At 45.6% G+C, this 26,016-nt stretch overlaps 1 protein-coding gene across 2 annotated transcripts in view; it reads left to right on the top strand.

Annotated features, from left to right (window-relative positions):
- OSBPL11 (oxysterol binding protein like 11) overlaps positions 1-26,016 on the top strand; it is an 82,021-nt gene that overhangs the window by 8,334 nt on the left and 47,671 nt on the right. The window contains exon 1 of one of the 2 annotated variants that reach the window (XM_006137655.3): positions 5,738-6,185. The exons of the other annotated variant lie outside the window; for it this stretch is intronic. Coding sequence (XP_006137717.2) covers positions 6,046-6,185 — 140 coding nt within the window. The 5' untranslated portion in view covers positions 5,738-6,045. Of the gene's footprint in view, positions 1-5,737; positions 6,186-26,016 lie in introns of those variants that run through there. 2 annotated transcript variants of the gene reach the window in all.

Raw genomic sequence — 26,016 nt, 5'->3', positions numbered from 1 at the left:
GCGCAAGACGGAGCTGTCTACACTGCCCCTTCTTGCGCAAGAAAAACCCTCTTGTGCAATGCCGTTACACCTATTACTTGAGAGGAAGAACGGCATTGCGCAAAAGGGTTTTTCTTGTGCAAGAAGGGGCACTGTAGACAGCTCCATCTTGCGCAAGAGCCTCTTCCACAAAATGCCTGCTCATTAGTTATGCAAATGAGGCTCGGCGATATTCAATGCTTAGCCTCATTTGCGTATTACTCGCGCAAGAAGACGCGAGTGTAGACATAGCCCTGGTGTGCAACAATCACAACATCTGAACACACACTAGACTTTTAGTATACAAAGTGGTTGTAATTCCAACACCCCTCTATGGCTGTGAGGCGTGGGTAACCTACAGAAAACACCTGGAAGATCAGACTCAACACTTTCTTTGAAAGATCCTCAACCTAACGTGGAAGGGTTGTTGCTCTCATTGTACTGGCAGAAGCCATCGTGTTCAGTGATGAGGCCCTGATTAACCAGAACCAGCCGAGGTGGGGTGGGCACTGAATGTTCAAGCCTGACATACACTTCCCAAAACAACCACTGTCCAACCAACTTACAAAGGAAACGGGGAGTGCAAAACAAATGCTTGAAAGACACCCTCAGTATAAACATAACGAGATGTGGCATGACACAACAGCCGTCCAAGACAGGGATAACTGGTGAAGATGTGTCAGAGAAAGAATGTCCACTTCTGAGGAAAACCACCTTGCCATGGTTGAAGAAAAATGCTAGAAAAAAAAAGAAGAAAAGGAAAGGAAATACAACTTTTATGCAGAAGTCATGGTCCAACTCTGTCTTCCACCATCACCTACACTGTCTGCCACTGAGCCTGTGGCTCAAGGATTGGACAGCTCAATCTCATAAGGACCCATGACAAGTAAAACCCATGAAAGAGATCATCCTCAGCTTTGAGGGGTCGCCAATGGATTACCCAGACATAAAACAGGATGGGGAAAAAAGAGGCTTGAAAAATAAGTAGTTAAAATGTTATTTAAAAGATTTTGGAAAGGATGAACCAATTCAATTTTTTTGTGTGCTTAAAAAACTTCAGATGCTTCTTTTGCACTCATATAAAATTAAAATGGCATTCCAAATTTGTAGACATTTACAATTGTCACGGAGTTACATAGCGTGGCTTTTTGGGACTTCATGGCAAAGAAACTCAGCACCTCCTACTGCAAAAGAACAAACCCTTACCAATACAGCTAAAGGAGAAGCTCCATTAGCTGTTGACAGAATATGACACAGTTAAATAGTTTTTTTTCTATTAATTAGAAGAGTTGTACAGATCCATGCTAGCGAGTCCATCACTATGATTTGTATTGCTGTAGTGCCTAAAAGAACAAACCTAGTGTGCTAGAACCGTACACACATAAAAATATGGTCACCTCTCCAAAGAACTAATGTTGTAAGTATAAGAAGAGAAGCAATGGATAGATACAACAAACATAACGGGAGAGCACATAATCTCCTTATTAGACAGAGCCTGCTCTGGAGTGTCTAGGATTCATAGGAGTTCAAATCTCAAAACTCCCAACAGTAGAGCAAATTTGTGGCCACTATGGGCTTCATGATTGTTGTTATCCTCGACTGGATTGGGGGCGGGAGGGGGGGAAGGAACCTTTTTTGGATCAGGGGCCTCTGACCTGCAGAAAAATCACTCCAGGACCTCATACAAGTGAGATGCAAAGAAACCCAAAACAAACTCTCACTGATGTGGCCCCTGACTGAGAAGGAGAAATACATTCTCCATATTCCCCTCACACACCAGAGCCTGGGGGCCCAGCCTAGTAGATTTTGTGTGCTCCAGCCTCACAGTGCAGTGGCAGGGAAGCTGGAGTGCCAGCACAGGCTCCCTAATGGTGGGAGAGCCCAGAGCCTCGTGGGCCAGATCCAGGCAAGCCGGGGGCTACATCTGGCCCTCAGGCGTAAGGTTCCCCATCTCTGAATACCATGGCTGTTGCCATATTTTCAGCAGCAATAGGGACAGAACCCCTTGCTACATAAGCAAAAGCCCCTACTAACTGAACAAATTAAGATTTTCCTTTGACACTTAGCAATATAGGGTTTGTAACACATACACAATAATAGCTAGCTTAATTATAAACCCTCTGATTTGACTTAATTCTTGAGAATCCAAGTGTGGTGGCACAGTGCAAACACAGAGGAAGACATATTCCCTGTCCTGAATGGGGATACAATCTAAAAAGACAAAGCTTTCCCAACTAAAATGCTCTTAATGGTAAGAGTCACAAGTCTTGCTAATACATTAGTGTTGTTTGCTTTGCTGTTCTATTAAAGCCACACTCACTAACTTTCCCTAAGCTGCCTTCTGTCCCTCTATTCAGCCCTTATCTTTCTTCCACACCAGTTCCAATTCTCCTTGTGTGATCCACCCAATGCTCAAACTCCTCCCACCATATGTATACGTGAAACTGATAACTATGTGCTTAGAAGACTCTTGTAGAATTGGGGCAGGACAGGCGGAGGGAGTTGGGGACCAGATCAGAAAGGGCATCCCATGCTGATGAAAAAAAGGACAGACAGAGAGCAGGTCAGGCAATCAGACTATCAAATGCATCTGCCAAATAGTTTAATAGGGTGTGTCTACACTGAAGCTACGCAAATTGAGCTAACAATGAGGGTTACAGGATTCGGAGTAAGAAGTCCTCTAGCTCGACAGTATTTTGACACTGTTTCAAAATAACTGCCTGTTGTGTAGATGCGGACTAAGTTATTTTGGAATAGTGCTAGTTATTTCGAAACAGTGTTGCAGTGTAGATGTACCCTATATAGTTAACTACAGGGATGGGCAACCACGAATAGTGGATGGACCACATAAGTGGCCCTCCCTTCACCTCAGTGGGCTGCAGCAGACCACGGCCCTCTTGGGGTACCACCTGCAGCACCTCCCATCTGTCCCACTCCATCATGTCTCTCTCGATCACTGGGGCACTGGAGTTCCACACTTTCCTACTTCTCCCCCTCCCTCCCAGAATTTTCGGAGCATGCAATTTGCCTGATCACACTCCCTCCCCACTCCTCCTCCTCCCTCCCAGAGCTGGAGTGCCACAAATCAGCTGTGGAAACAGAGAGTGAATCAAGCAATTTGTGGCTTCTCTGAAAGCTCTGGGAGGGAAGGGGCCTGCATAGACAGTGTGGGGTTCTGGTGCCCCAGTGTGCAAGAGGTGTGTGGGGGAGGGGAACAGCCCGGGGCCCCATGGGCTTCAGGTGGAGCCCCAGTGGGCCGTATGCAACCAACAGGCTGCAGGTTGCTCACCTGTGGTTTACCATATGGGTATCACCTCACGTCTGTGGTATAGCTCTATTGGTAACTTTTAAATCAAGTGTTTGTAGCCCTGCCCCTATGTCTCAGTGGGACAGAGGATGGGTGGGCTAGTAGTTAGGGCACTCAGGTAGGCCTGGAAGATGAGGATTCAAGTCCTTGCTCTTTCACAGATTTCGTGTGTGACTTTAGACAAGTCATTTAACATCTATTCCCCATCTGTAAAATGGGGATAAATAGCTCTTCCCTACTTTGCAGAGATGTTGTGATAATAAATACATTAGGACAGGGATGGGAAAACTGTGACCCATGAGCTCTGCCTGGCCTGGGGAGGAAGCGGCTCTGCTTGCTGCTGTTCCTCCTATTCCTGGGTTGGGGGAACAGCAGTGCAGGGAAGCTCTGTCCCTGCGCTTGCTTGCAGGCTCCACCACCCCTTGCTTCCACTGGCGAGGAATCAGGTGCCAATGGCAGTGGTATGGGGCAGTGCCTGCATGCACAGGTTGGTATGGGGCCATCTGTGCCCATTGAGAGCTGTGCCAGGTAAGCACCTCAACCCCCTGCTCCTCCCCAGTCCCAGCCTGCTCCTGCACCTGCCTCCCCCCAGACTTCCTACCCCAGCCTGCTCCTGCACTCTACCTCTTGCCCAGACCTCCCAGCAATCCACTCCCTGGCAGCCCCTTCCTGCACACTGAACCCCTGATTTTGGGCTCCACCCCAAAGCATAGGGAGCCCTCACAAAATCTGCTAGCTCTGGGCCCCCAGAAGAGTTAACCCGGCCCTGAGGATAAGTCCTGAGCCTCAGTGCCCTGCTACCCACATGGTATGTCTTTTTTTCCCTGCTTCTCAGTTGGGGGCCATGTCTGTAAGGATGTTTTTTTTCTTCTTCTCTCCAGGTCAGAGAGGTGTGGTTTTCATTTATTTTGCTTCCACTTGTGTGTGTGGCATTAGTACCATAGATAAGAGTTGCCACCTTAGCAGATTGATGTACAGGTTAAACTTGCTCTTGCTGACATGGAACTGACATCATGACCCAGGGACAATTTTGCATGTTGTCAGAGGGCTGGCTTCCAGACTCACTCAAGCACGTTTCCACCCTGCAGTGACAGCTTGAACACAGGAGTGTCACCATCTGACTGAAATACACCCTCCAAAGCTCTTCCAACCTCTTGCCCTCAAACCACTTCCCACAGAGATGGCTCCTGTCCCAGAATGGGATCATCTCCCTTCACCACGAAGAGTGGCTGTGAAAGAGGAAGGTGCCCACTTCTCTTGGCTGGGCGGAAGGTGGGGAGAACAAGACCAGTGAATTAATGGTGCTAAGGATGCTGCAGTACCACTCCCGCCTTCAAGTGGTTTCCATCTTATAGGCTTTACAGTTTGGTTCAGAATGCAGGGCTGGGCAATAATCCGCCTGCAGGCTGGAGGCGGTTCACCAGGGTTACCCCCCAGTGGGCCACCAAATGCTTCATTCACTTGTGCATCCAAGGGTATGCACACTTGTGGCTCCTGTTGGCTGCAGTTCACCATTTCCAGCCAATGGGACCTGCGGGAGGTGACTCGAACCTGCACAATGGCTTCTCATTGCTCTCATTTGCCAGGAACAGCTAGCTGCAGCCAACAGGAACTGCAAGCAGCCCCATACCTGCAGACGGCCAGGTGAATGAAGTGCCTTGTGCCTCCCCGCAGGGGTTAACCCTAGTGAGCAGTATCAGGCCCACAGGCTGCTTATTGTTCACCCCTAGTTCAATGGCTCTCAGCAACTCCACATACAAATACTGTAGTTCTAATACCTCTGGATGGGGCGGTGGAGGGTGTGGGGTGTGTGTGATGGAGGGAGGTGCCCCTGGTGTGGGAGTCAGGACCGAGGTGCTGTGAAAGAGGGAGGTGCCCCCTTCTCCTGAGGGTGGGCAGGACCGGGGGACTGTGAAGGAGGGACGTGCCCTCTACCCCGTTCTCCTGGGGGGGGGGTTGGGTCAGGGCACTAAGGAGGGACGTGCCCTTTACCCCGTTCTCCTGGGGGGGTAGGATCAGGGCACTAAGGAGGGACGTGCCCTCTACCCCGTTCTCCTGGGGGGGGGGTTGGGTCAGGGCACTAAGGAGGGACGTGCCCTTTACCCCGTTCTCCTGGGGGGGTAGGATCAGGGCACTAAGGAGGGACGTGCCCTTTACCCCGTTCTCCTGGGGGGGTAGGATCAGGGCACTAAGGAGGGACGTGCCCTTTACCCCGTTCTCCGGGGGGGGTTGGGTCAGGGCACTAAGGAGGGACGTGCCCCTTTCTCCAGGGGGGGGTTAGGACGGGGGGCGCGGCCCCTCGTCCCCGACAGCGGCGCTGGGGGGGGGGCGCGGGCGGTGAGCGCGGCGCTGCCCGTGACAAAGATGGCAGCCGGGGATGACCGGAAGGCGGGGCGGCGCTAGCGGGCGCAGGGCGGAGCGGACGGCGGCGGCGGGCCCGGCCCAGCCGAGCGGGGCGGGCTCTGTGTCTCCGCCGCCCGCTGATCCGGAGGGGCTCGCGGCGTGGGGAGCAGGAGGCGCGCGCGGCCTGGCGAGGGCGGGGACGGTGACTCCGGCGCCGCCTGTGGCCCAGGGGGCCGAGAGAGGGGAGCGGCCCCGGCGCCATCCGCCCCCCCCTGCGCCGCCCCCGGCTCAGTGTCCCCCGCTTTGCCAGGCCGCGGCTGGGGTGCTGCTAGCGCCCTGCGGCTCCCGCCGGCCTCGGGCGGCGTAGAAACTCTGCCATGCAAAGTGGGGAGCCGGCCCCGGCCGCCGCCGTGAGAGTGGCCGAGAGCGAAGCCAAGCTGGAAGTCCTGCTCCCGGCCCACAACAGCAGCCGGAGCCCCGGCAGCCGAGGCGGCAGCACCAAGGGCTGGCAATACAGGTAGGTCCCCCCTCCCCCGAGGGCAATCCCCAGAGGCAGCCTTTGTGTCTCCTGCGCTCGGGCAGCCGGCTGTGCCAGGCCGGGCACCCGGCTCCATCTCCCTTGGGAGACGAGCCCGCCCCGCCTCCCCACTCCGACTGCCCTGTGAGCTCCCACTAGGACACCAGAGGGGACAAGATCTGGGGGCAGCCACCCTTCCTCTGGGGAGAGGGGAGCCCCTCGGTCCTCGTAGGCCTTCCCTGCCTCCAAGGTCCGAGACACAATTGAACAGGAGAGGAAAGGAGGCTGGAGAGAGGAGACACTTGAGAATCAATGCTTTTGACATCCCAATGTAAGTCCGGCAAACATATTATCTCGTTTTAGGGCCGTATATTTAATTTGACTACATATAAATCCGTTGTTGTAGCTTGATAATTAAAAACATCAACAAGTTGAAGTTATAAAGATGACTGAGAGAGATGGGAATTAATCCCAAATCACTTCAGCCTCCTACACTTCTAATTATTTGAGTGGTTTCAGATCTTACCCTGACATTTAGAATTTAAAAGGTAACTCTGTGGTTAGAAATCTGTCTGATCAGTTCCTTGTTTCTATTAAATGAATTAATTTTCTTGGAGAAGTCACCCTGGTGAAATCTGTTGATTTGCAGAGAGAAAACACTTATCTTATTTGTGCTGTTCTTAAATTTTATACATCTGTTTCATGGCAACAACATGTAATCTGTAACATTTGTCTATTGCAACTGCAAAATAAGGATACTGCTGGTTTCCACTTGTAAATCTTCTTTTGATCTTCAGAAAATGATCTTTACACGTTATGATAAATCTATAAAATGATTGCCAATAGTATTGTAAAATTTATGAAAAGGGAGATGAAAATCACACCTAATCATTACATTTGCGTGGAATAATATGGCCATAGATTTAATTTTATTGCATCTACATATTATTTAGGCTTGTATTAATATTGATGCATAGTTCAATGCTTGTTAGAAATATTAACCTAAATTAACTATGAACTATAGTATTCTCTGAAAACTAAAAAGATTTTTAAAAATCAGCTGTTGAGTGTTTAAGCTGTTCACTTTTTAGCATTTCTGTCAGCTTGGAAAATAAAAATAGATTAGTTTCCAGTCAATTATATATTTAAATTCTTGTGCTTTAGCACAAAGCTGCATTATTTGAGTTGCAAATGCGATAAGATAATGTTTATTGGTTAAAAAAAATAAAAACATGGTAACATTTCTTTTTGTCTTTAGATTTGAAAAAGGTTGTTTTCTCCTCACCGCCTCCCAAAACTTAAACTGTACATTTGTAACTGTAAATAAATCTGACCAGACAGTGTCTTTTGGAGTTGTACTGAAACCTGTATAATCCAAACAGCATAATTTTCACTGAGTGGTGATGGGGAAATGAGGTAGTTTCCACCCACAAAACTCCGACTTTTTTCTTTCAAATGTTGAGATATTTGATGTAATTAATATTCAACAGAACAATAAGTTTATGCCATTTAAAAAAAAATTTTCACCAGTGTGCACAATGAATTAAACTGTAACAGGTAAATTCGGTGTTCAGTGGAGGCAGGATGGGAAAATTATTTTTTATTGTATAGACAGTATCCAGTTGAAATTTGGAAATTTTATGCACAAAACAATTAAATAAAAATAGCTTTGGGTTAGGGATGTGAATGACTAGTCGATTATCCGATAAGCAAATGCTTATTGGATAGTTGAAAGGCTAGTTGACTAGTCTGTCCACTCTCTTCCCCCCATCCTCCCTTTCCCCCCCCCCCCGCTGACTCTATCAGAGGCAGTAAGGTGGGGAGAGAGGAGGGGATGCTTCAAAGCAGCAGCGCCGCATGGGGACTGGAGCCTGGGACCAGACCCTGGGCTTCATGCGGCGCTACCGCTTTGAAACACCAAGTGCTGCCCAGGGCCAGATGGGGTGTCCCCAGGCTGCACGTGGCAATTCAAAGCAGCAGCACTGCGTGGAGCCCGAGATCAGCTGGGGACTCCTTCGCTGAACCCAGGTTCTGTGTGCTGCCGCCGCTTTGAAACGCCACATGGAGCCTGGCGCTGGGCTCCCTGCGGTGTTTCAAAGCGACAGCACCGCACAGAGCCCGAGGTCAGCGGGGGACTCTCCAGTTGACCTCGGGCTCCACGTGGCTCTGCTGCTTTGAAACGCCATGGAGAGCACAGGTCCAGCGGGCTTCCTGCAGCGCTTTTGCCTTTGAAGTGTTGAAGCATCACTTCAAAGACAGAGGTTCAAAGGCAGAGGCATCCTGTCAGCTAATCAAATAGTCGATGCAAATTGCATTGACTATTCGATTAGTCAATTAATCAAAATTTAACATCTCTATTTTGGGTCCTACGTTTGCCCTGGAGTCCCTCTGCACTTTTGTTTTGCTTTGCTTTGCATTCATATTCTTTCTACCATTTAATTCCATCCTATACTACATGTAGCTTCTGAGCTGTCTGGGATAGGGACCATCTTTGTTGTTCATGTGTACACTAAGTCTTTGATCCTTGTCTGGTGTACCTTTCCTACACACAATTGTAATACAAATTCTAAATAACCATAATGCTGTTTGTAACACTTTCACAAACAGAGAAAGTGACTGACCATTTGAAAGAATACTCTCCAAAATAGGGATGTGAATGGTTAGCTGGTAAGCCTCATCTTAATGCTTATTGGTTCTGGTTAACCAGGGGTTGGAGCAGCTCCCTCTCTGCTCTGGGCAAGAGGCTGCTCTAGCTCTGTGGGGCCCAGAGCAGCCCTTGTCAGTGGCAGGCCTGGCCCTGCTCCTCCCCTTTTTTAATTGGTTATAATTGGTTAAACATGTTTTACTGGTTAACCAGTTAAACTGGATTTTACATGCCTACATGGAAGTCTGTCTGCCTTTACAACATGTAGAGATAGGAGAGCACTGAGTTCGATTGTTCATCTCTGTGTGTTACGTAGGAATGAAGAAAGTCGAATTAGTTGACTAGGTGTCTGTTACTCTGAACCAATCTGTCTCGGAAAGTGTACTTGGTACTGGAGAGAGAAGTTTACGGTAAACCCTGTAGTTGACAGTTTATGGAATAAAGGCCTTTAGGGAAAATTTCTTTAACTCCTTGGTTGTCTTATAAACCCCCACACGTCAGGTCATAATCACCTTCATATTTTTTTGCCCCAATTCTGTCTAACATAATTGCACATATTCTTCTATTGTCTAATCCTGTTAACCCTTGGCATCTATAATATTTTGCAGCAGTGAGTTCCCTAAGTGAATTACACATTATATTAATTTTTTTAACTTTTGAATTTTTTTTCTTAATTTCATTCTCTTATTCTTGTAGATGAATGTAAATAGGTGTGGCCAATTTATCTTTTCCATGCTATTTGTTATTTCCACTATCTTTTTCATGGTCCCTCTTATCCACTATCTGCTTTAAGTGAAACAAACTGTGCATCTTCAGTCTTTTTTGTATACAATTTTTTTCATAACTCTAATCATTTTCATTACCTTTTTTGTGCCTCATCTATTTCTGCTTATACATTTTGGAAGTAGTGGTCACAATTGAATACCATAGTCAGTCAATGAGAGTATTAGAATACTTTATTTATCCTATTGCTTTGTTTATTTTTTGAGTGTTGTGGCACACAGAATGAAAGTTTGTTGAGTTCCATGGATGCCTTGTGTCTGCTTTGAGGACCTACTGTTATTTTAGAGCCTATGGATAGTTCATGTAATTCCCTCCATTATGCTTTACTTTGCATTTGTCACTATATAATTTATCATAGTATTTCAAATTCTGCTAGTTTCATTAGGACTCTGAATTATTTACTCTACCGTGCATTTGGTTAACATACAACTTTGTTACTTGCAAAATCTCACACCCTATTTTTTTGTTCTTTTTTCCAGATCATTTTTAAGTATGTTTAACTATACCATCACTATATGTATTTTTGGGGCACCTCAGTTGTGAATCCTTTTCCCTGATGAAAATGTATGATTTAGATGTACTTTTTGTTTTGTCTTTTGCCAGTTTCTAATTCGTGACGGCATTTCACCTCTTCCCCCATGACTGTTTGGCTTATTTGAGACTCTTGTGAGGGAGTTTGTCAAAGACATTTAAAAATAAAAAAAGATAACTAGAATGCCAAATCTAAATGACAAAGGAAAGAGTATTCTAAATTTAATTGACTTGATCTAAACTATTGGGCTTATTGAATTGAAGGTTGATAAGAATTCGTGATAGATTGTTAGACTTCTTCCATCTCTACAGAAAATTGGCTCATAGACGAGGATGACGAGTGATATCTCATGCCATATAATACAACAGTATTGGGTTCCAGAAGTTCAGTTTCAGAATTTAAGTCCATTATAGAAGTAAAACTGCACATTATAAAGTATATGACCACAATCTACTGATTTGATTAATCAAACCTTTAAAACTGGCTTATAAGCTATGGGACAAATAAATGGGTCTACAGCAGGGATCCCTCTAAGCTGCGCACCTTTGTGGCCATGCAGAAGAAATTTTAGGCCTGCCCACCTCATTTGCAGAGCAGCACTGACCACGATTCGCTTTCCTGCTGAACCGGAAGGTTAGCGGTGGTGATGTCTGGTAAGTTCTGGCTGGGCTGTGTGACGGTGGTCAGCTGTCCCCCCTTTGCTCTGGCTGGAGCCAGGGTACAGTGAGGCTGTCTCTGCTGGAACAGCCTCACTGCAGCCCCGGTTCCAGCTCTAGCAGATGCCATGCTGCTGCTTTGGTGGTGACCCAGGCCACGTGGCAAGGGTGGCTGCTCCTTCTGCTTTGGCAGCGGTGGCTGCCGGGGCTGCGTGATGGCGGCAGCTGCTCCTGCTGCTTCAGGAACTTCCTTGGCCATCAGCTCAGGGCCTATGGCATAGACAGCTAATGGATGTGAAGTTCTACTGTGACAAGGGGATATACAATTTTTAAAAATAATAATTGCCTGTGGAATTGGCCTGAAATAATACGGTGACTTGGAGATCTATTAAAGAGTGCCAAGGTAAGTTAAAAGTTCCCCAACAGGTTTCTGTGTGTTGCCTTTTCAAATATCTGATTTGTCTCTGTTAATTCTTTTCCGTAGAGTTAATGGACACAAATCAGTTATCTGAAATGGAAACACAGAAACCAGTTGGGGAACATTTTATCTTGCCCAGGCACTCATTAATGGTTCTCAAAGTCACCATATTGTTTCAGGCCAATTCCACAAGGCAACTACACAGGGAAGCCTTAGAACTTAACTTCATTTACAGGTTTGATTCCTGTTACTAAGGTAAGATAAGAGACATTGGATGAATGGCCCTCTACATTCTACATCTTGATGACACAAAAAAAGAACAATGGCTACTTAAGAACAATTAGTATCTTCTCTATCAGCTTCATGTAGCATGGACTCTCTAATTGACTATTTCTCTCCCCCTCCCCCCCCCATCCTCTAGTTATTTAGAAACTGGACCTTTAATAGCTCCATTCATCTGAAGAAGTGGGTTGTTCCCAGGAAAGCTCGTGATACCATCTACATGTTTTGTTAGTCTTTAAGCAAGACTTTTCAGTGTGCTTAAAGTTAAGCTTTGGGGTTTTGCTGGGTGGATATTTAAACATCAAGGCTACGTCTACACTGGTGCGTTCTCACGTAAAAACTATTTTGCGGAAGAGTTCTTCTGCAAAAACTCTTCCAGAAGAGAGTGTCTACATTGGCATGTGCTTTTCTGCAAGAGATGTGCTTTTGCGCAAGAGCATCCATGCCAGTGTAGATCTCTCTTGCGCAAGAAAACTCTGATGGGCCATTTTAACCATAGGGCTTTCTTGTGCAAGAAATTCATGTTGCCTGTCTACACTGGCCTCTTGCGCAAGACCAGTTGCACAAAAGGGCTTATTCCTGAGCGGGAGCGTCAGAGTTCTGGCGCCAGAAGCCCTGATTTCATACATTAGAACGCCAGTTTAACTTGCGCAAGAACATGCGGCCAGTATAGACAGGCAGCAAGTTTTTGCGCAAGAGTGGCTGCTTTTGTGCAAGATCGCACCAGTGTGTAGACAGCCCAGTTGTAAGGCAAAGAAATGGAAAGAGTGGATAGTGGTTTGTATTCTCACTGCAACTTTTACCTTAAGTAAATTGAATTTGATCATTGCTTAGAGCTCAGCTTCCTAAATATTCTGCTCTTTATAGTAAAAAGCCTTGTCATGTCATGCATAGTGCTATGCAGTTTAATATGCATAGACTAAGTAAATAAAAATTCAAGAGTTTTAGAAAGAAGACTCAGTTACTGTGCCTCTCACTGAAAAGACAGTAAGTTACTGGAATGGGTTAAACTTAAAAAACAACAAATGGTCTGGTAGCATTTTATAGTTTAACAAAACATGTAGATGGTGGTATGAGCTTTCATGGGCACAGCCCACTTCTTCAAATGACGGGAGTTATAATGGGTTAGTCAGCCCTATAAATTATACCATGCATAGGCCAAACATAAATAAAGAGCCCAACTGTATTTTTCAGTTTGGATTTGTCTGGGCCAAAACTAGGTCACATGAATGAATTAACTAATTAGCATCAATCAGAATTGTGTTGTATTTATCTATGTATAAATACATTTAAATGGCAGTAGGTGTCTAGAATGACATTTTATGGTTAACGAGAATACAAATACACTGAATTTTGTGGAAGATACCAAGCTTGGATGGGTGCAAGTGCTATGGTGGACAGGATTAAAAGGCAAAATGATCTGGACAAACTGGATAAATGATCTGAAGTAAACAGGATGAGAGTCAATAAAGACAGCTGCAAAGCACTCACTTAGGAAGTAGTTATGGTTCACAGTCATTCTGGAAGGGCATAATGAGTGGGATTCCACAGGGATCAGTTTTGTGATCAGTGCTGTTCACTATCTTCATCAGCGATTTAGATGATGGCATAGCGAATGCACTTATATAGTTTGTGGATTAAATCAACCTGGGAGGAGTTGCAATTGTTTTGGAGGATAGAATTATAATTCAGAGTAATCTGGACAAACTGGAGAAATGGTCTGAGGTACAAAGAATGAAATTAAATAAGGACAATCAGTTGCACACATATAAAATGAGCAAATGAGTGTGGCAACTTCAGTGCGTTAAGAGGAACAGTGACTGATGGTTTTATAGTACAAAATTACAATGACAATTTTTTCTGCCTATTCAAAAGGTAAGTACAGACTGGAGCTCCCTGGTTCGGCACCCATGGAATCTGACCGGTCCTGGATGAAGGATTTTGCCAGACCAGGGGTGGTCATTTCTGCCTCCCATGCCGCCAGACCCCTCCAGCCCTGGCTCGACCCTTGCCCTCCCAGTTGGCTCCCCCCTCTTGCTAATCTGTCAGCCTCCATGGTCCTACCAGCTTCTGCTCATCGGGCTCCCACTGCTGCACTAGGCAGCCCTGTCACCTCTGCACACTCCGAGCTCCTGCTGCCATGCCCAGAAGCCCCGTTGCCTTCATGCACAGAGCTCTCAGTGCCATGCCACGTTCCTGCTGCAGAGTCTGGCTCCTGTTGCCATTCTGGGCGGCCCCGCAGCCTCTGCACTGGGGTTCTGCTGCCATGCATGGTGCTCCCACAGCCCTGCAACTGTATGTGGGGTTCCTACTGCCCTGCTAGCTTGCAGGCTCTGAGGCGCTAGCCCTCCACTGGGACTCTGGTCCTGATCCATGGTGCTAGACCAGAAAGTTCCTGTCAAGAGAGTTTCAACCTGTACAATATTTGCTACTTCAGACAATAGATAAAGTTAGAGAGAAACTGCATATTTACTATTACCACCATGGATATTTCTTTCTTAATCAGAACTCTTCAAAGTAAGCCATCCTTTCCTGGTTTCTTGTTCTTCACTTTATCAGCACCTACTTATTTGATACTGCCCACTTGGATGTTGCAATGTATGTTTGAAAAACTATGGATGAACAATCACATTGTCTCAGGATTTTGCTTTCAGGACACCCTGCCATTTCTAGATAGTCTGTCGTTTCTGTTACTAGATTTTGCTATTGAACTCTCATTTGTGTAAGATGGCATAAGATGATCAGGGGAAAGTAGTTTCTTACCTATTAGATGTGCAGTTTTTTGCCTGCCTAGACTTCCCCTTCTTGCTGTTGATGGGCATTAGGAAGATTATTTCTTTGAGCTGATTTTGCTTATTACTAGATTATCTACTGTGATCATAACCGCTAGAGAAAGAGAGAAGACTATCTCTTGCTGGAAGAGAGGACTCCAGTTCCATTTGGGTTGCAGTAGGATGGCTGAGACAAGGCAAATTAATAGATAACTAAATCTCATATAAACTAACCATTGTAGCTAGCAGATGATGGTTCCAAGTCATGAGAATAGCATTATGACTCTATTCAAAATGTCTCATGATGGGCATAGAAAATATTGGTCAAGTAGGGTAGATCTTTTATCCACATTTTTTGCAAAGAATTTTTTTTAAAACTTAATGGATTATATATTGTAAACTAACTGTACTGACCTTTACATGGGGATTGCTTCTGTCATTGAGCAGATGTTCAGGCATTAAGGACATGGAACTTGTGGTTGAAGAAATATATGTTCTGCATTTAAAATGTGCACAATATAGGGACTTCAGAGGAACACAGTGGGATGTGAATTCTAAAGGGCAGTGGACACAGAAAATAAAAGCCTTGCTGTCACCTGATTTGGAGTAACATTTTAAGGAGACTAAAGTTAACAAGTTTACATTTCAGACTGAGTAGGGAAAAATAAACTCTGTAAGACAGTTGAGAGACCATGAAATACATTTACAAAAATCTTTTAATCAGATCTAAAATTAACTAACAGCTAAGTTGAAATTGAGGTGATTTGCCTCTTGGGTTTGGCTTTAGTAATAATACTTCTTAGTAAAGTTTGGATGAGTTGGAGTTAAAGTTTGGATGAGTTGGAGTTAATCTGAGAAATGAGAGAGGTCCTCATAGGTCTGGCTACTAATGCTGTGCATTAAATTTGGGAAACCAAATAAATTAAATTATTGCAGCACACATACCGTATTTTCCGGTGTATAAGACGACTTTTGATGTTAAAAAACATCCCCCAAAAATCGGGGGTCGTCTTATACGCCGGGTATACAGGCGGCGGGGCAGCCCAGGCGCGCCTGAGCTGCCCCGCCGCCTGAGCCCCTCCACGGCTTTGCAAAGCCTAGGGGGAAGCCGGCGGCAGGGCATCCCAGGCGCGCCTGGGCTGCCCCTCCGCGGCTTTGCAAAGCCTCGGGGAAAGCCGGCGGCGGGGCATCCCAGGCGCGCCTTGGCTGCCCCGCCGCCGGAGCCCCTCCGCGGCTTTGCAAAGCCTTTGCAAAGCCGCGGAGGGGCTCAGGCAGCGGGGCAGCCCAGGTGCGCCTGGGATGCCCCGCCACCAGCTTCCCCCGAGGCTTTGCAAAGCTGCGGAGGGGCTCCGGCGGCGGGGCAGCCCAGGCGTGCCTGGGATGCCCCGCTGCCGGCTTCCCCCGAAGCTTTGCAAAGCCGCAGTGGGGCAGCCCAGGCGCGGCGGGGCTGTCCCGCTGCCGGGGCGTCCTCAGAGGCTTTGCTCCCGGTGTCCCTGGTCTGCTGGAGACGGTCCCCAGCAGACCGGAGGCACCGGGAGCAAAGCCGAAGCGGCGGCGGGGTGCTGCGCTTCTGAGGCTTTGCTCTGACAAAGCCTCAGAGGCGCGGGATCCCGCCGCTGCTGCGGCTTTGCTCCCGATGCCTCTGGTCTGCTGGGGACCGTCTCCAGCAGAGCAGGGACACCGGGAGCAAAGACGGGGAGGCGGAGGGGCTCTGGGGTATAAGACGAAAACCAATCTTTTAACTAAAAAATTAGGGGGTCGTCTTATACGCCCAGTCGCCTCATACGCCGGAAAATACGGTAGTATTTGAGAGCCCTGGGTGGTTATTCTCTAACCTTGGCGCTAAGTTCATCCTTAATTCCTAACTCTGATTTTTCTTTTTGTTATATACTTAAGTCAATATAACTAAGTTTTAGCTGTGCTGTGCCTCAGAATTGCATAGTTAATAATATCTGATCTGATTAAGGTTGGATTTTTGAGAATAAAGTCAAGATCCCTAGTATTGTGATGAGTAAGGAAGTTTAATTGCGTCTGTTTTAGTGGCCAATTTTCTTAGGCCTATTCTATGTAACTTTCACTCTCATCTCTTCCGGTGCCTCCCTAGCTGTTCTCTCTCTCATCATCTTCTCTTTTCTGTTCTATTTAAAAGTAAAACTTCTTATACTCTTTATCCGTGGGGTTTTTTTGGTGGTGGTAATTTCAAATTATCATTCTAAACTACTTTGCTGCAGCCAGTCCACAGAGGAAAAATGACAATTACCTGATAAGTCTGTCTTAGAGCTGGCAGGCTTGCTTCTCCTCTGCCCCTTTCTTACTTTTCTTCCTCCTCTTCCCGTAATTTTTCTGTTATCAATGCCCTTAAAACACTCAAACTTTGGTGCTAGAATTATGACATCAAGAAGTCAGAAACCAATTGGTATCACCCTCTCTCTCTCCTTTCACCTTTACTTTTCTTGTGTATTCATACAGCTTTTTTATTGGTTAAATTCCTTAGCTCTTGATTTTCAAATTATTAGACATTTGGATACTTCAGTTTTTAGATGTTCATCTTAACATGTCTGAAAGGTGTCTGGCTTTCAGAAATTGCTGATCCCCTAGCCTTTGAAAATTGGGGCCCTTTAAGGTGACTCGAGTTGGGAACCAAAAACTTGAGATGTCCAATTAGTCATTTGAAAACTTGGGCCTTTAATTCTTAATGTGTGTTTCTTTTAATAATCCTTTAATAATAAAGTTAAAATTAGTATATGTTCTGCCTTGTTTAAAGCTCCTTTCTCTTCCCCTTTCCATTTTTTGCTTTCTTTTCCTGCATAGTGCCAGTCCTATGGTTCCCAAAAGTCTCTTCCCATGTGCAGCTCAGTGCCTCTTTGTGTCCACTCCATGCCTGCTACAGATTTACTGTTCTAGTTCTGTATGTATCCAATGACCTTCTTCTCCTTGAAATCTCTGAGAAGTCGATGCTTTCAGGACCGATCTCTTCTATGGTAGAATAGACTCGTGACCTGGATCATGCAAAAGTTAATAAATCTTTTATTTAAAAAAACTCCAATAAAAACTAATTCAAAGTAAAGGCAAATTAATTGACCTATTTACAAGGTAATACACTCATGTAGTCTGTAAGGAACAGTGTGCACCTGTGATCAGCAGATAATTACACATGCCAGGGTGAAGTTACAGTACCACTTGTTCAAACATTTTCTTTTGGGAGCTGAAACGGCAAATCTGGTGCAGGGGGCACTGCATTAACATGCAGTCTGTATGTTTTGTCAGTGGGGATGTTTGAAAAGCCTTAGTGCCTGATGCTGTTTATTCTTTTTGGGATTTCTCCATACAGAGTAATTGCATTATATTATAATACATATTAACAAATGAGTTAAGCACAACTTAGCACTCAATATGGATGAGGATTGTTGAGTTTAAAATTTAGTTGGTTGTGGTTAACCTTAGGGTAGTGTTTTCAATCCTTGGGTGGGTTGAATTTTCTTATGTGTAACACCAATATTGAGGTAGTGTGTGGATGTGCACCACCACTAGAAACAACTATACATGGCTTTAGGATTTGTAGACAGATGCATGTTTCAAAGAGCTTGCAAATAAGGTTTCATTCTACAAAACAACTAGTATTACACGTAATACTTGCTACTTCTGACTCATAAGAGCCAGAACTCTACCACATAGCAAAGATCTGGCCTTAATGCAATATAATTTACCATGTATTAATTTAGTAACACCGGATTTTAAAAAAATCATTAAGATCAGAGTTTTAGATATCTGCAGCACTCCAAAAAAATTCTGTTAAAAAAACCTGTTTTCTTTTAAAGCCATTAGCACCAGTGTAAACTTTGTTTGAAATGTAATCATGCAAATGTCCTGGCACACACCTACTCCGTTCAGCTTGCTCTCTCCCCTTCTTCCCCCCTACCCCAACCCAGCGAGACAGAGAGGACTCTGCAGCAAGTGAGACGGGGACACCGCAGCAAGTGAGACAGGGACACCCCAAACAAACTCCCTCCTACCTCCTCACCTCACTGCACAGATGCCAGCACCCACCCACCCACCCTCTTTCCTCACCCCTGTGCAGTCTGCTTCCGCCAGCCCAGGTGGGGATTGGGATAAAATCCTGCATCTCAAACTAGCAGGAACTAGGAGTCTGCCTTGTCCTAACTCCAGCTAAAGCACAAACAAATTATCCATACCTCCCCCCCACCTCACAGCACAAACTCCCTCCCCCTGCCTCCACCTTGCCCCAATGCCAGCTTCCATTCATCCTCTTTTTCCCCCATCTACACCATGCAGTCAGTCTCTTATCTTCCATGTCCCAGGAGGCTTGAGAGGAATGAGTTTCTGCCTATCTCTCCAAACTTCCTTCTGACTCCCCCTCAGCCAATTAATTAATTACTCTCTCCTTCCCTCCGTTTCCCCAGCCACTTATTCCCTTATCTTGCTTTTTACCTGCTCTGGGAGCTGCTCAATTTCTAGCACAGAGCAGCTCCAGTTAACTGCCTGCATAGCGAGAGGATGCCCCACCTCCCCCTGGTCAGATGAGCTCCTTGCCTGCGTGGGAGCTTTGAACTTCTGAGTGGAGCTCAGAAAATAGCCGTGCAGCTTACAGGGAACTTAAGGTCCATCTTTGGTTCACAATTATTGATATGATGAGAGAGGATTTTTAAAACAACCATTCTTATTTACTTGCATGTATAATATTGTGGTAACAAATGTTATGAAAGAAAACGTTTTCCCAATATAGTCAAGCCTGTCACATTTTATACATCAACCGAGAACTAGGGAATAAAGGGAAGGTGGCATAGGATGTTGGCATACAAGCAGGTAACCTCACTGGTGTTAAAGAAATGGACAGAATTAGAAAAGAACTGTTAAAGGAGTAAGGGCAGACACTTAGTTTAGCTATGTCTACACTGGGAGGGTTTGGCAACTAAAGTGCTGTCGACATGCAAAAATTGCCAAAGGTGAAAACTGGTCACATTCTTTTTTCTGCCTCCCATTGTTGACATTTCATGACCACATTGCTAGCTCCCTTTTTGGTAAGCATCCCATTGTGCAGTGTTGTGGGAAGTCAGAGCTGATCCCTGTGCTTCTTGGGATTCTCTCGTAGTTCTGTGAGCTCTCTGTGCTGAGGAATGTCAAAGCAGCACAGCAATCTCTCCAGCTGTCCCACTGCAGCAGCAGTCTTCCTGCCTCTGTCTTTCTAGTGCAAGGCAGAATGGGAGCATTCCAATGATTTGCTCTTTGTTCCCCAAATGGAGCAGCTCACTCAGCTGTCAGATACTTCCCGGAGCCTTGAAAGGGGAGGGATTCGTGCCTGGAGGGCAGCAGAGATCACACAACACTGAGCAGAGCTATGAGGGCAGGCATTGTGGGAAGTGGAAGCCAGTTTTCTCAATAAAACATACAGCAAAGTCCACATTGGCTCTTTGTCAACAATAAAGCGCAGGGGAAAGACAAAAGTCTCTTGCAGGGTTGGAAGTGTCATTTTGTCACCAAAACTGGGTGTTTTTCCCAACAAGTTGCATTGCAGTGTAAACACTCTCACTGATTTTTCAGGACTTTAAAGTATGTTATCCAGGTCTTGATGCCATGGAGCATTTTCATCATGGAGGACCCTGTAAGGCAATGGTTCTCAGTTCTTTCAGGTGAGCTGTAGGCTTGGGGCTCTCTACCTCCACAGCGGAGAGTCCACACTGGCACTTTAGCCCCCATCCCTGCAAGGTCGGAGCAACTTTGTAGGCTGGATCCAGCTTACTGGGGAAAGAAGGGGTTCTGTGCACTGCCACTCCCTCTCCCCCACCTGGGGGAATGGCAGCAAAGAAAACTGCTTGCTTGGAAGCTTTCCCTGCTTCTCCCATTGGCCAGAATAACGGCCAATAGGAGCAGTTGGGGGTGGGTAGGAGAGTAGTGTCTGGGAGCGGTGGGAGGCACAGACACAGGTAAGTGCCCCTTTCATCTCCCTCATGCCCAGATCCCACATGCCAATGCCCCTCATGCACCCTTTTCCACTGAGATCCCGCACTACCACCACCCTCCTGCATGCACCCTTCCCAGATCTCTCCACCCCCCACCCCACTCCTGCACCCAACCTTCTAGCCAGACCCCTCAACCCTCATCTTGATCCTGTACCCAACCTTGCAGCCAGACCCCCAACTCCCAGTCTGCTCCTGCGTTCAACCTTCCAGCCAGAACCTTCCACCCTCCACCTGCTCTTGCAGCCTCCCTTCCACTAAGACCTCCCACCCTCAGTCCAGTCCTGCATCCATTTTGTCATCATGGGCGGTTGGTTGGTGGTCCCTGGCAAGATCTGTGTTGAGTGGGGTGGGTCATGGGCCAAAATATTTGAGAACTGATGTAAGGGAAAGCTGTAGAACCCATTGGGGCAGGAATTTTCAAAAGACTCAGTACTGACTATAGCATATTTGTCTTAGTGATTTGATCCCAAATGTGCATCCACAACTAAAACTATATGTACAGGGAAATGTCCTTAACATACCTTATTGAGAGATTACATCGTTTGTGCTGTTCATGGCTCACTGTGGAATGAATTCCAGAGGGAGCCAACAGCCATAACAAATTCCATTGTCTTTCACCACAAGTGGAGAGACTTCAGCCTTGGATTCTCTTACATAAACACATAACTACATGTCTCTTAAAAGAGTAAGGAAAAACCTACCATAACAAAACATTCCATCACAATACAGTTTATGAAATTCTCCTCCTGGGGAGCACAAACAGCATGGCAGATCCTTATGTTGTATCGTGTAATACTCTACAAGAAAGCACATGACTATTTCGGGTACATTATAAGAACATGTAAAGAACAGAATAGTCCCCTAGAAAATTGGGCACGTATACCGGATTCTTACACATTCTATCATGACACACTTTCCTCTCATTTGCATGTACAGATTCATTTGATTATAGGTGTGGGGCAGGTAGCATCACCTATCATTAAGATTGCTTAACACTTCTTATGATAAGGCCTGGTTTTTAATTCCTTGTAACTTTGCCAAGCTTACTATTTGAGCTGAAATTTTCTATGCTTAGTGGCTGCCCGAGGCAGATTTTTTTTGGGGAGTTCAGCCATTTGAAAATGAGGCTAGAGAAAAATACATTGTTTTGCCCAGGTTAAAAATTTCTGGAAAAACTTGCTTTGTAAAAGCTCTTGCTCCCCCATGTTTTGGAGCAGAACCATGAAAATTTGGCAAGGGATGACCGTTGTCAGGTGACCTTGACTTTCCCTGTGAAAATCTGCCCAGATTTTGTCAAATTATATTCCTTTGCAAAATTGCAGTGTGCAGATGCTCTGTAGAGACATCTTAGATTTTATCAGTTAAATACCTCAGAGATTCTATCTACACTAGGGATTTTAAATTGAGGATATTTTAGTAATTGAGTAGTCGACAGAATTTTTATCAACTACTCAGTTACTTGACCGGGAAAGGCAGCCCTGTTTACTCCCGGCTTGTGCCAAGATGAAATCCCGCTGTGGCTCTGCAATTTTAAAGGCAGTAGGAGCCGGGCAGCCTGCCCCCTGGCTCCTACTGCATTTTAGATTGCAGAGCCACAGTGGAGTTTGGACCCCGACCCGGACAAGCAGGCAGGCAGTTCAGTTCAGATCTAGCTCGTGCCAGGTCGAGGACCACACCCCACTTTGGCTCTGCAATTTAAAATGCAGTAGGAACCTTGGGGCAGGCTGCCCGGCTCCTATTGCCTTTTAAACTGTAGAGACACACAGAGGTTTGGTCATGGGGCTGCCTGCCCAGCTGATAGTGGCCTCTGTCCACAAAGTGTCCCAGTGGGAAGTTGGGCATCCCTGCTGACTGGGGCTGCTTCCTGGGCAGCAGCCCCTGTCCCCAGGAGGTCCCAACTTCCTGTTGGGCCCCCTTGCAGACGGGTTGCTGCTGGAGCAGCTTCCCTTCCCTTCCTCCCCCACCCCCGTCCCCTACTGCCTCTGATAGAGGCAGTGGGGAGGAGAAAGTGGGGGGGAAGGCAGCAGAGACAGTGTTGGGGGTAACCTGCTTTTAAGCTAGCTCTCCCCCCAGCACTGGTTCCTGCTCCCTCCCCCCTGCTGCCTCTAATATAGAGACAGCATGGGGAAGGAAGGGGGAGAATGTGAGTAGTCAACTTGACTACTTGACAAGTTTAAGCTTAAGCTTATCAGGTAGTACACTAATTGACTACTCTCTTACATCCCTAATCAACACCAGGCATGCTCCATCCCTGTTTTTGCCACAGAGCTTCTGTGTGATGCTAGTCTTTGTTAACTTGAAACCAAACTTTTCACTAGTGATTGCCAATCTGGACTTGAAATTCTGAGGCTTGGGGTTTCAGAAGTTCTGAGCATTTACAGCTGCACCTGAAGTCAATAGGAGCTGTGCTTTGAACATATAAAATGCCTTATTGTGCTATTTATATTGAAAAAGCAGGTCTTGGGCATTTCTCCTTTCAAAGTTCTGTCAAATATCTTATACCTGAGTGTGCTTCTTCGTTTGGGGGACAAAGAAAGAGCAAGGATTGCTTCTGTTCTCCCTGCACTAGGAACACAGCAGCAGGTGGACTGAGCTGCAGGAAGAGGGGGACAGACAGCTTAGCATATCTCCATCTTTAGGTGCTCAATTTGAGTGTTTTTAATAAGCCCTGTTTTGCAGACAGTGCTGAGAATGTGCCCTATGAAAATTAGACGTCTTTAAAATGCTTCAAATTGAGCATTAATTATTGAGGCTTCTAAAATTACCTCTGTTGTGATACCGTAAATCAGCGTCACCCAGATATTTACTTAGATTTCATTTTGAATTGGCATACATATTTATGTGTATATGGAAAGAGTCTTTGCTAAATTTAGATGTATTTACAGAGTAGTTTCAGTATTAATGTAAGCAGAAATTAAATTTGGTTTAAACACCCACTTGGCAGGCAGATCTATTTTGAGCACTAGAAAGCATTCTAAATGGCAATTCAATTAGGCCATTTTACAGCTGTCCAGAGGGAGCAGTATTTTACTTTTTATTCAGAAGGTGTTGTATCTTCATTCTGTTAGCAACTTTCTGCTCTTTCCCAGAGTTAGTGAAGTCAACCGCCTCACAGTTTCATTAGTATGGCTAGTAAGCATTACTATGCATCTCTTTCCTCCTCCCCTCCCTTGCAAGTTCAGGCAGAATGGTATTTCAAAACACTTTGCTGATTTAAAATTCCCTCTGACAGTAACTTTTCATGTGGAGTAATACTTTTCTCTCTGTGCATGCTGGCTCTTTCAGTGAGTACAGATATATTCATATCTTGTAATATATTAGGATTTGAGCTTTGCTGCAAAGATTGCTGTTACTGACCCAGAGCCTAATGTAATTGCAAATCCTCTCTGAACTTTGAACAAAGAGGAATGATCTCTTGTAGGTCATCGGTGGTGTCATGAAACATTTATATAAGTAAAGGGGTAAGCAGTGTGTCTCACTGAAATAAGTTTCTTGGAGCACTTCTAGAGGTTTACTTTATCAAACTATTGGTGTGTTTGTCTTACAGAATCGTAGAAAAATAAGGAAGGGATTTTGTGAAGTTATCAAGTGCAGTCTCCTGTGTTGGGGCAGAACCAAGTAAACCCAAACCATCCATGACATATTTATCCAATCTGTTTTTAAAAGCCTCCAATGATAAGTATTCCTCAGCTTTCCTTAAAAGCCTATTCCAGGTCTTAGCTATTTTTGGATATTTCCTAATATCTAACTTAAATCTTCCTTGCTACTGAAGAAGCTTATTACTTCTTGTCTTACCTTCAGTGGACGTGGAGAATGATTGATGACTGTCCTCTTTACCTCTGCCCTTCATGGGTCTGAAGACTTACCAGAGATTCTTTTCTCAAGACTGTGACGGGGTGTGGTCACAGATGACCCCCTGGGGTGGTGAAACGGCCACTGCCACTTGCCTTCCTGCTCTCTGGGGCTCCTCACTGCCTGGTCCTGCTAGGCCAGCTCTGCTGGTCTCCTCAGCCAAGGCCCCGAGCTAAGGTCCCTGCCCCCACTGAGAAGCAATACTGACACTGAACCACTTCAGGTCCAAGGAGAGTGCAGTTTAGGGCACAGCCTCCTGAGAGAGCACTCCCCAGATGCAATCAGACCTCAAGGAATTAGGTAAGCCACCTTTAACAATGAAAGGGAGAATGTGCACGCTGGTGCCCCCCCAGGTAACAATCACTTACACTGGGTTTGATAGAAATAAAAATGGTTTTATTCAGTTGAAACAGTAGGATTTAAGTAGTAATAAGTGAAGACAGGCAGAGCAAAGTGGGTTACAAATCACAAGAAACAAAACCGCTTGGCTAATTCTACATTGAAACCTCAGTACAAACTTAATCAAACTCACCCTAAAATCTCTTTTCCAGCTGCCCCTCCAAACCAGGGCTGTCTCTCCACCCTGGGGTCTCCAGCCCCTTCCTTCAGGTGCAGCCCAGCCAAAAGACCTAGGCTTCTGCTTTCTTATTCCTTTTGTTAAGGAGTTGAGGACACTCCCTACCAACCACTGCTCAGACTTAAGGACAAAAGATTGTTTAACAGTGGCTCATCTAGAAGTTGCAGGTAACACCCTCCATGTCTCCCATTTACACATTTGGAACTCACCAAGTATTCCCCACTTCATGTGTCTAATTTTCTAAACACAAATGGTACATATAACAGAGTAAGATAAACAGAACCAGCAGATCATGACATGAAGATTGATGGGTTACATGAAATATTTTGCTCAAACCACCTTTGAGTTATGTATATTCATGTCCATGAGTCCACCTCATAAAGCATGAGGGGGCGGGGTCCGTCACACTAACCATATCCAATTTTTTAACTTTTACACTGTCCCCATAGATAAGATTTTCTAAACTTTTTATCATTTTTGTTGCTCTCTGCTGGACTCTCACCATTTGTCCACATCTTTCTGAAGTGTGGTGCCCAGAATTGGACACAGTATTCCAGCTAAGACCTCACTAGTGCCAAATAGAGTGGGATAGTTACTTCCCGTATCTTGCATATTAAATTGCTGTTAATACACCTCACACCTGTATGCGTTTTTTCACAACTGCATCGTGGTGTTGACTGATATTCAGTTTGTGATCCTTTATAACCCCCAGCTTCTTTTCAGCAGTGTTAGTAATGGCTAGTCAGTGATTTTTTTTCCACTTTGTAGCTATCTGATTTTTTTCCTTCCTATGTGAAATACTTTGAATTTGTCATTATTTAATATCCTCTTTTTGAGAGTACAGTCTTTCAGCAGGTTGTGCACCCACCTTACAGTAATTTGATCTTGACCACATTTCCCTAGTTTGCATGTGGAACTGTGGAAAAGCTTTACCAAAATCAAGATAGATTTTATCTACTGCTTCCCTCCCTTTCCCAGCCCCCATCCACTAGACCAGTAACTCAGTCAAAGAAAGAAATGAGGCTCATTTTTACATGATTCCTGGCTACTTGTTATAACCCTCTTATCTAGGTCATTGGTGGGGAACACAGCCCACGTGCAGCCTGTGCACACCCTGTCGGTCGTCCTCCCACATGCGCCTCTCGCGCACTGGGGTCCTTCACTTACCTATGCCTTCCCCTTCCTCCCAGCACTTTCAGAGCACCACAAATCTGCTGATTCACGTTCTGTCCCTACTCCTCCCCCTTTGTTCTCTCCCTCCCAGAGCTTGAACACCTCAAATCTGCTGTTTGAATCAACTGCTATTGAAATACAGGCAGTCCCCGAGTTACGCGGATC

The sequence above is a fragment of the Pelodiscus sinensis genome, chromosome 7 (genome assembly GCF_052426305.1).
Source record: "Pelodiscus sinensis isolate ZL-2025 chromosome 7, ASM5242630v1, whole genome shotgun sequence".
Lineage (NCBI taxonomy): Eukaryota > Metazoa > Chordata > Testudines > Trionychidae > Pelodiscus > Pelodiscus sinensis.
This window is presented reverse-complemented; position numbering and strand designations above follow the sequence as displayed.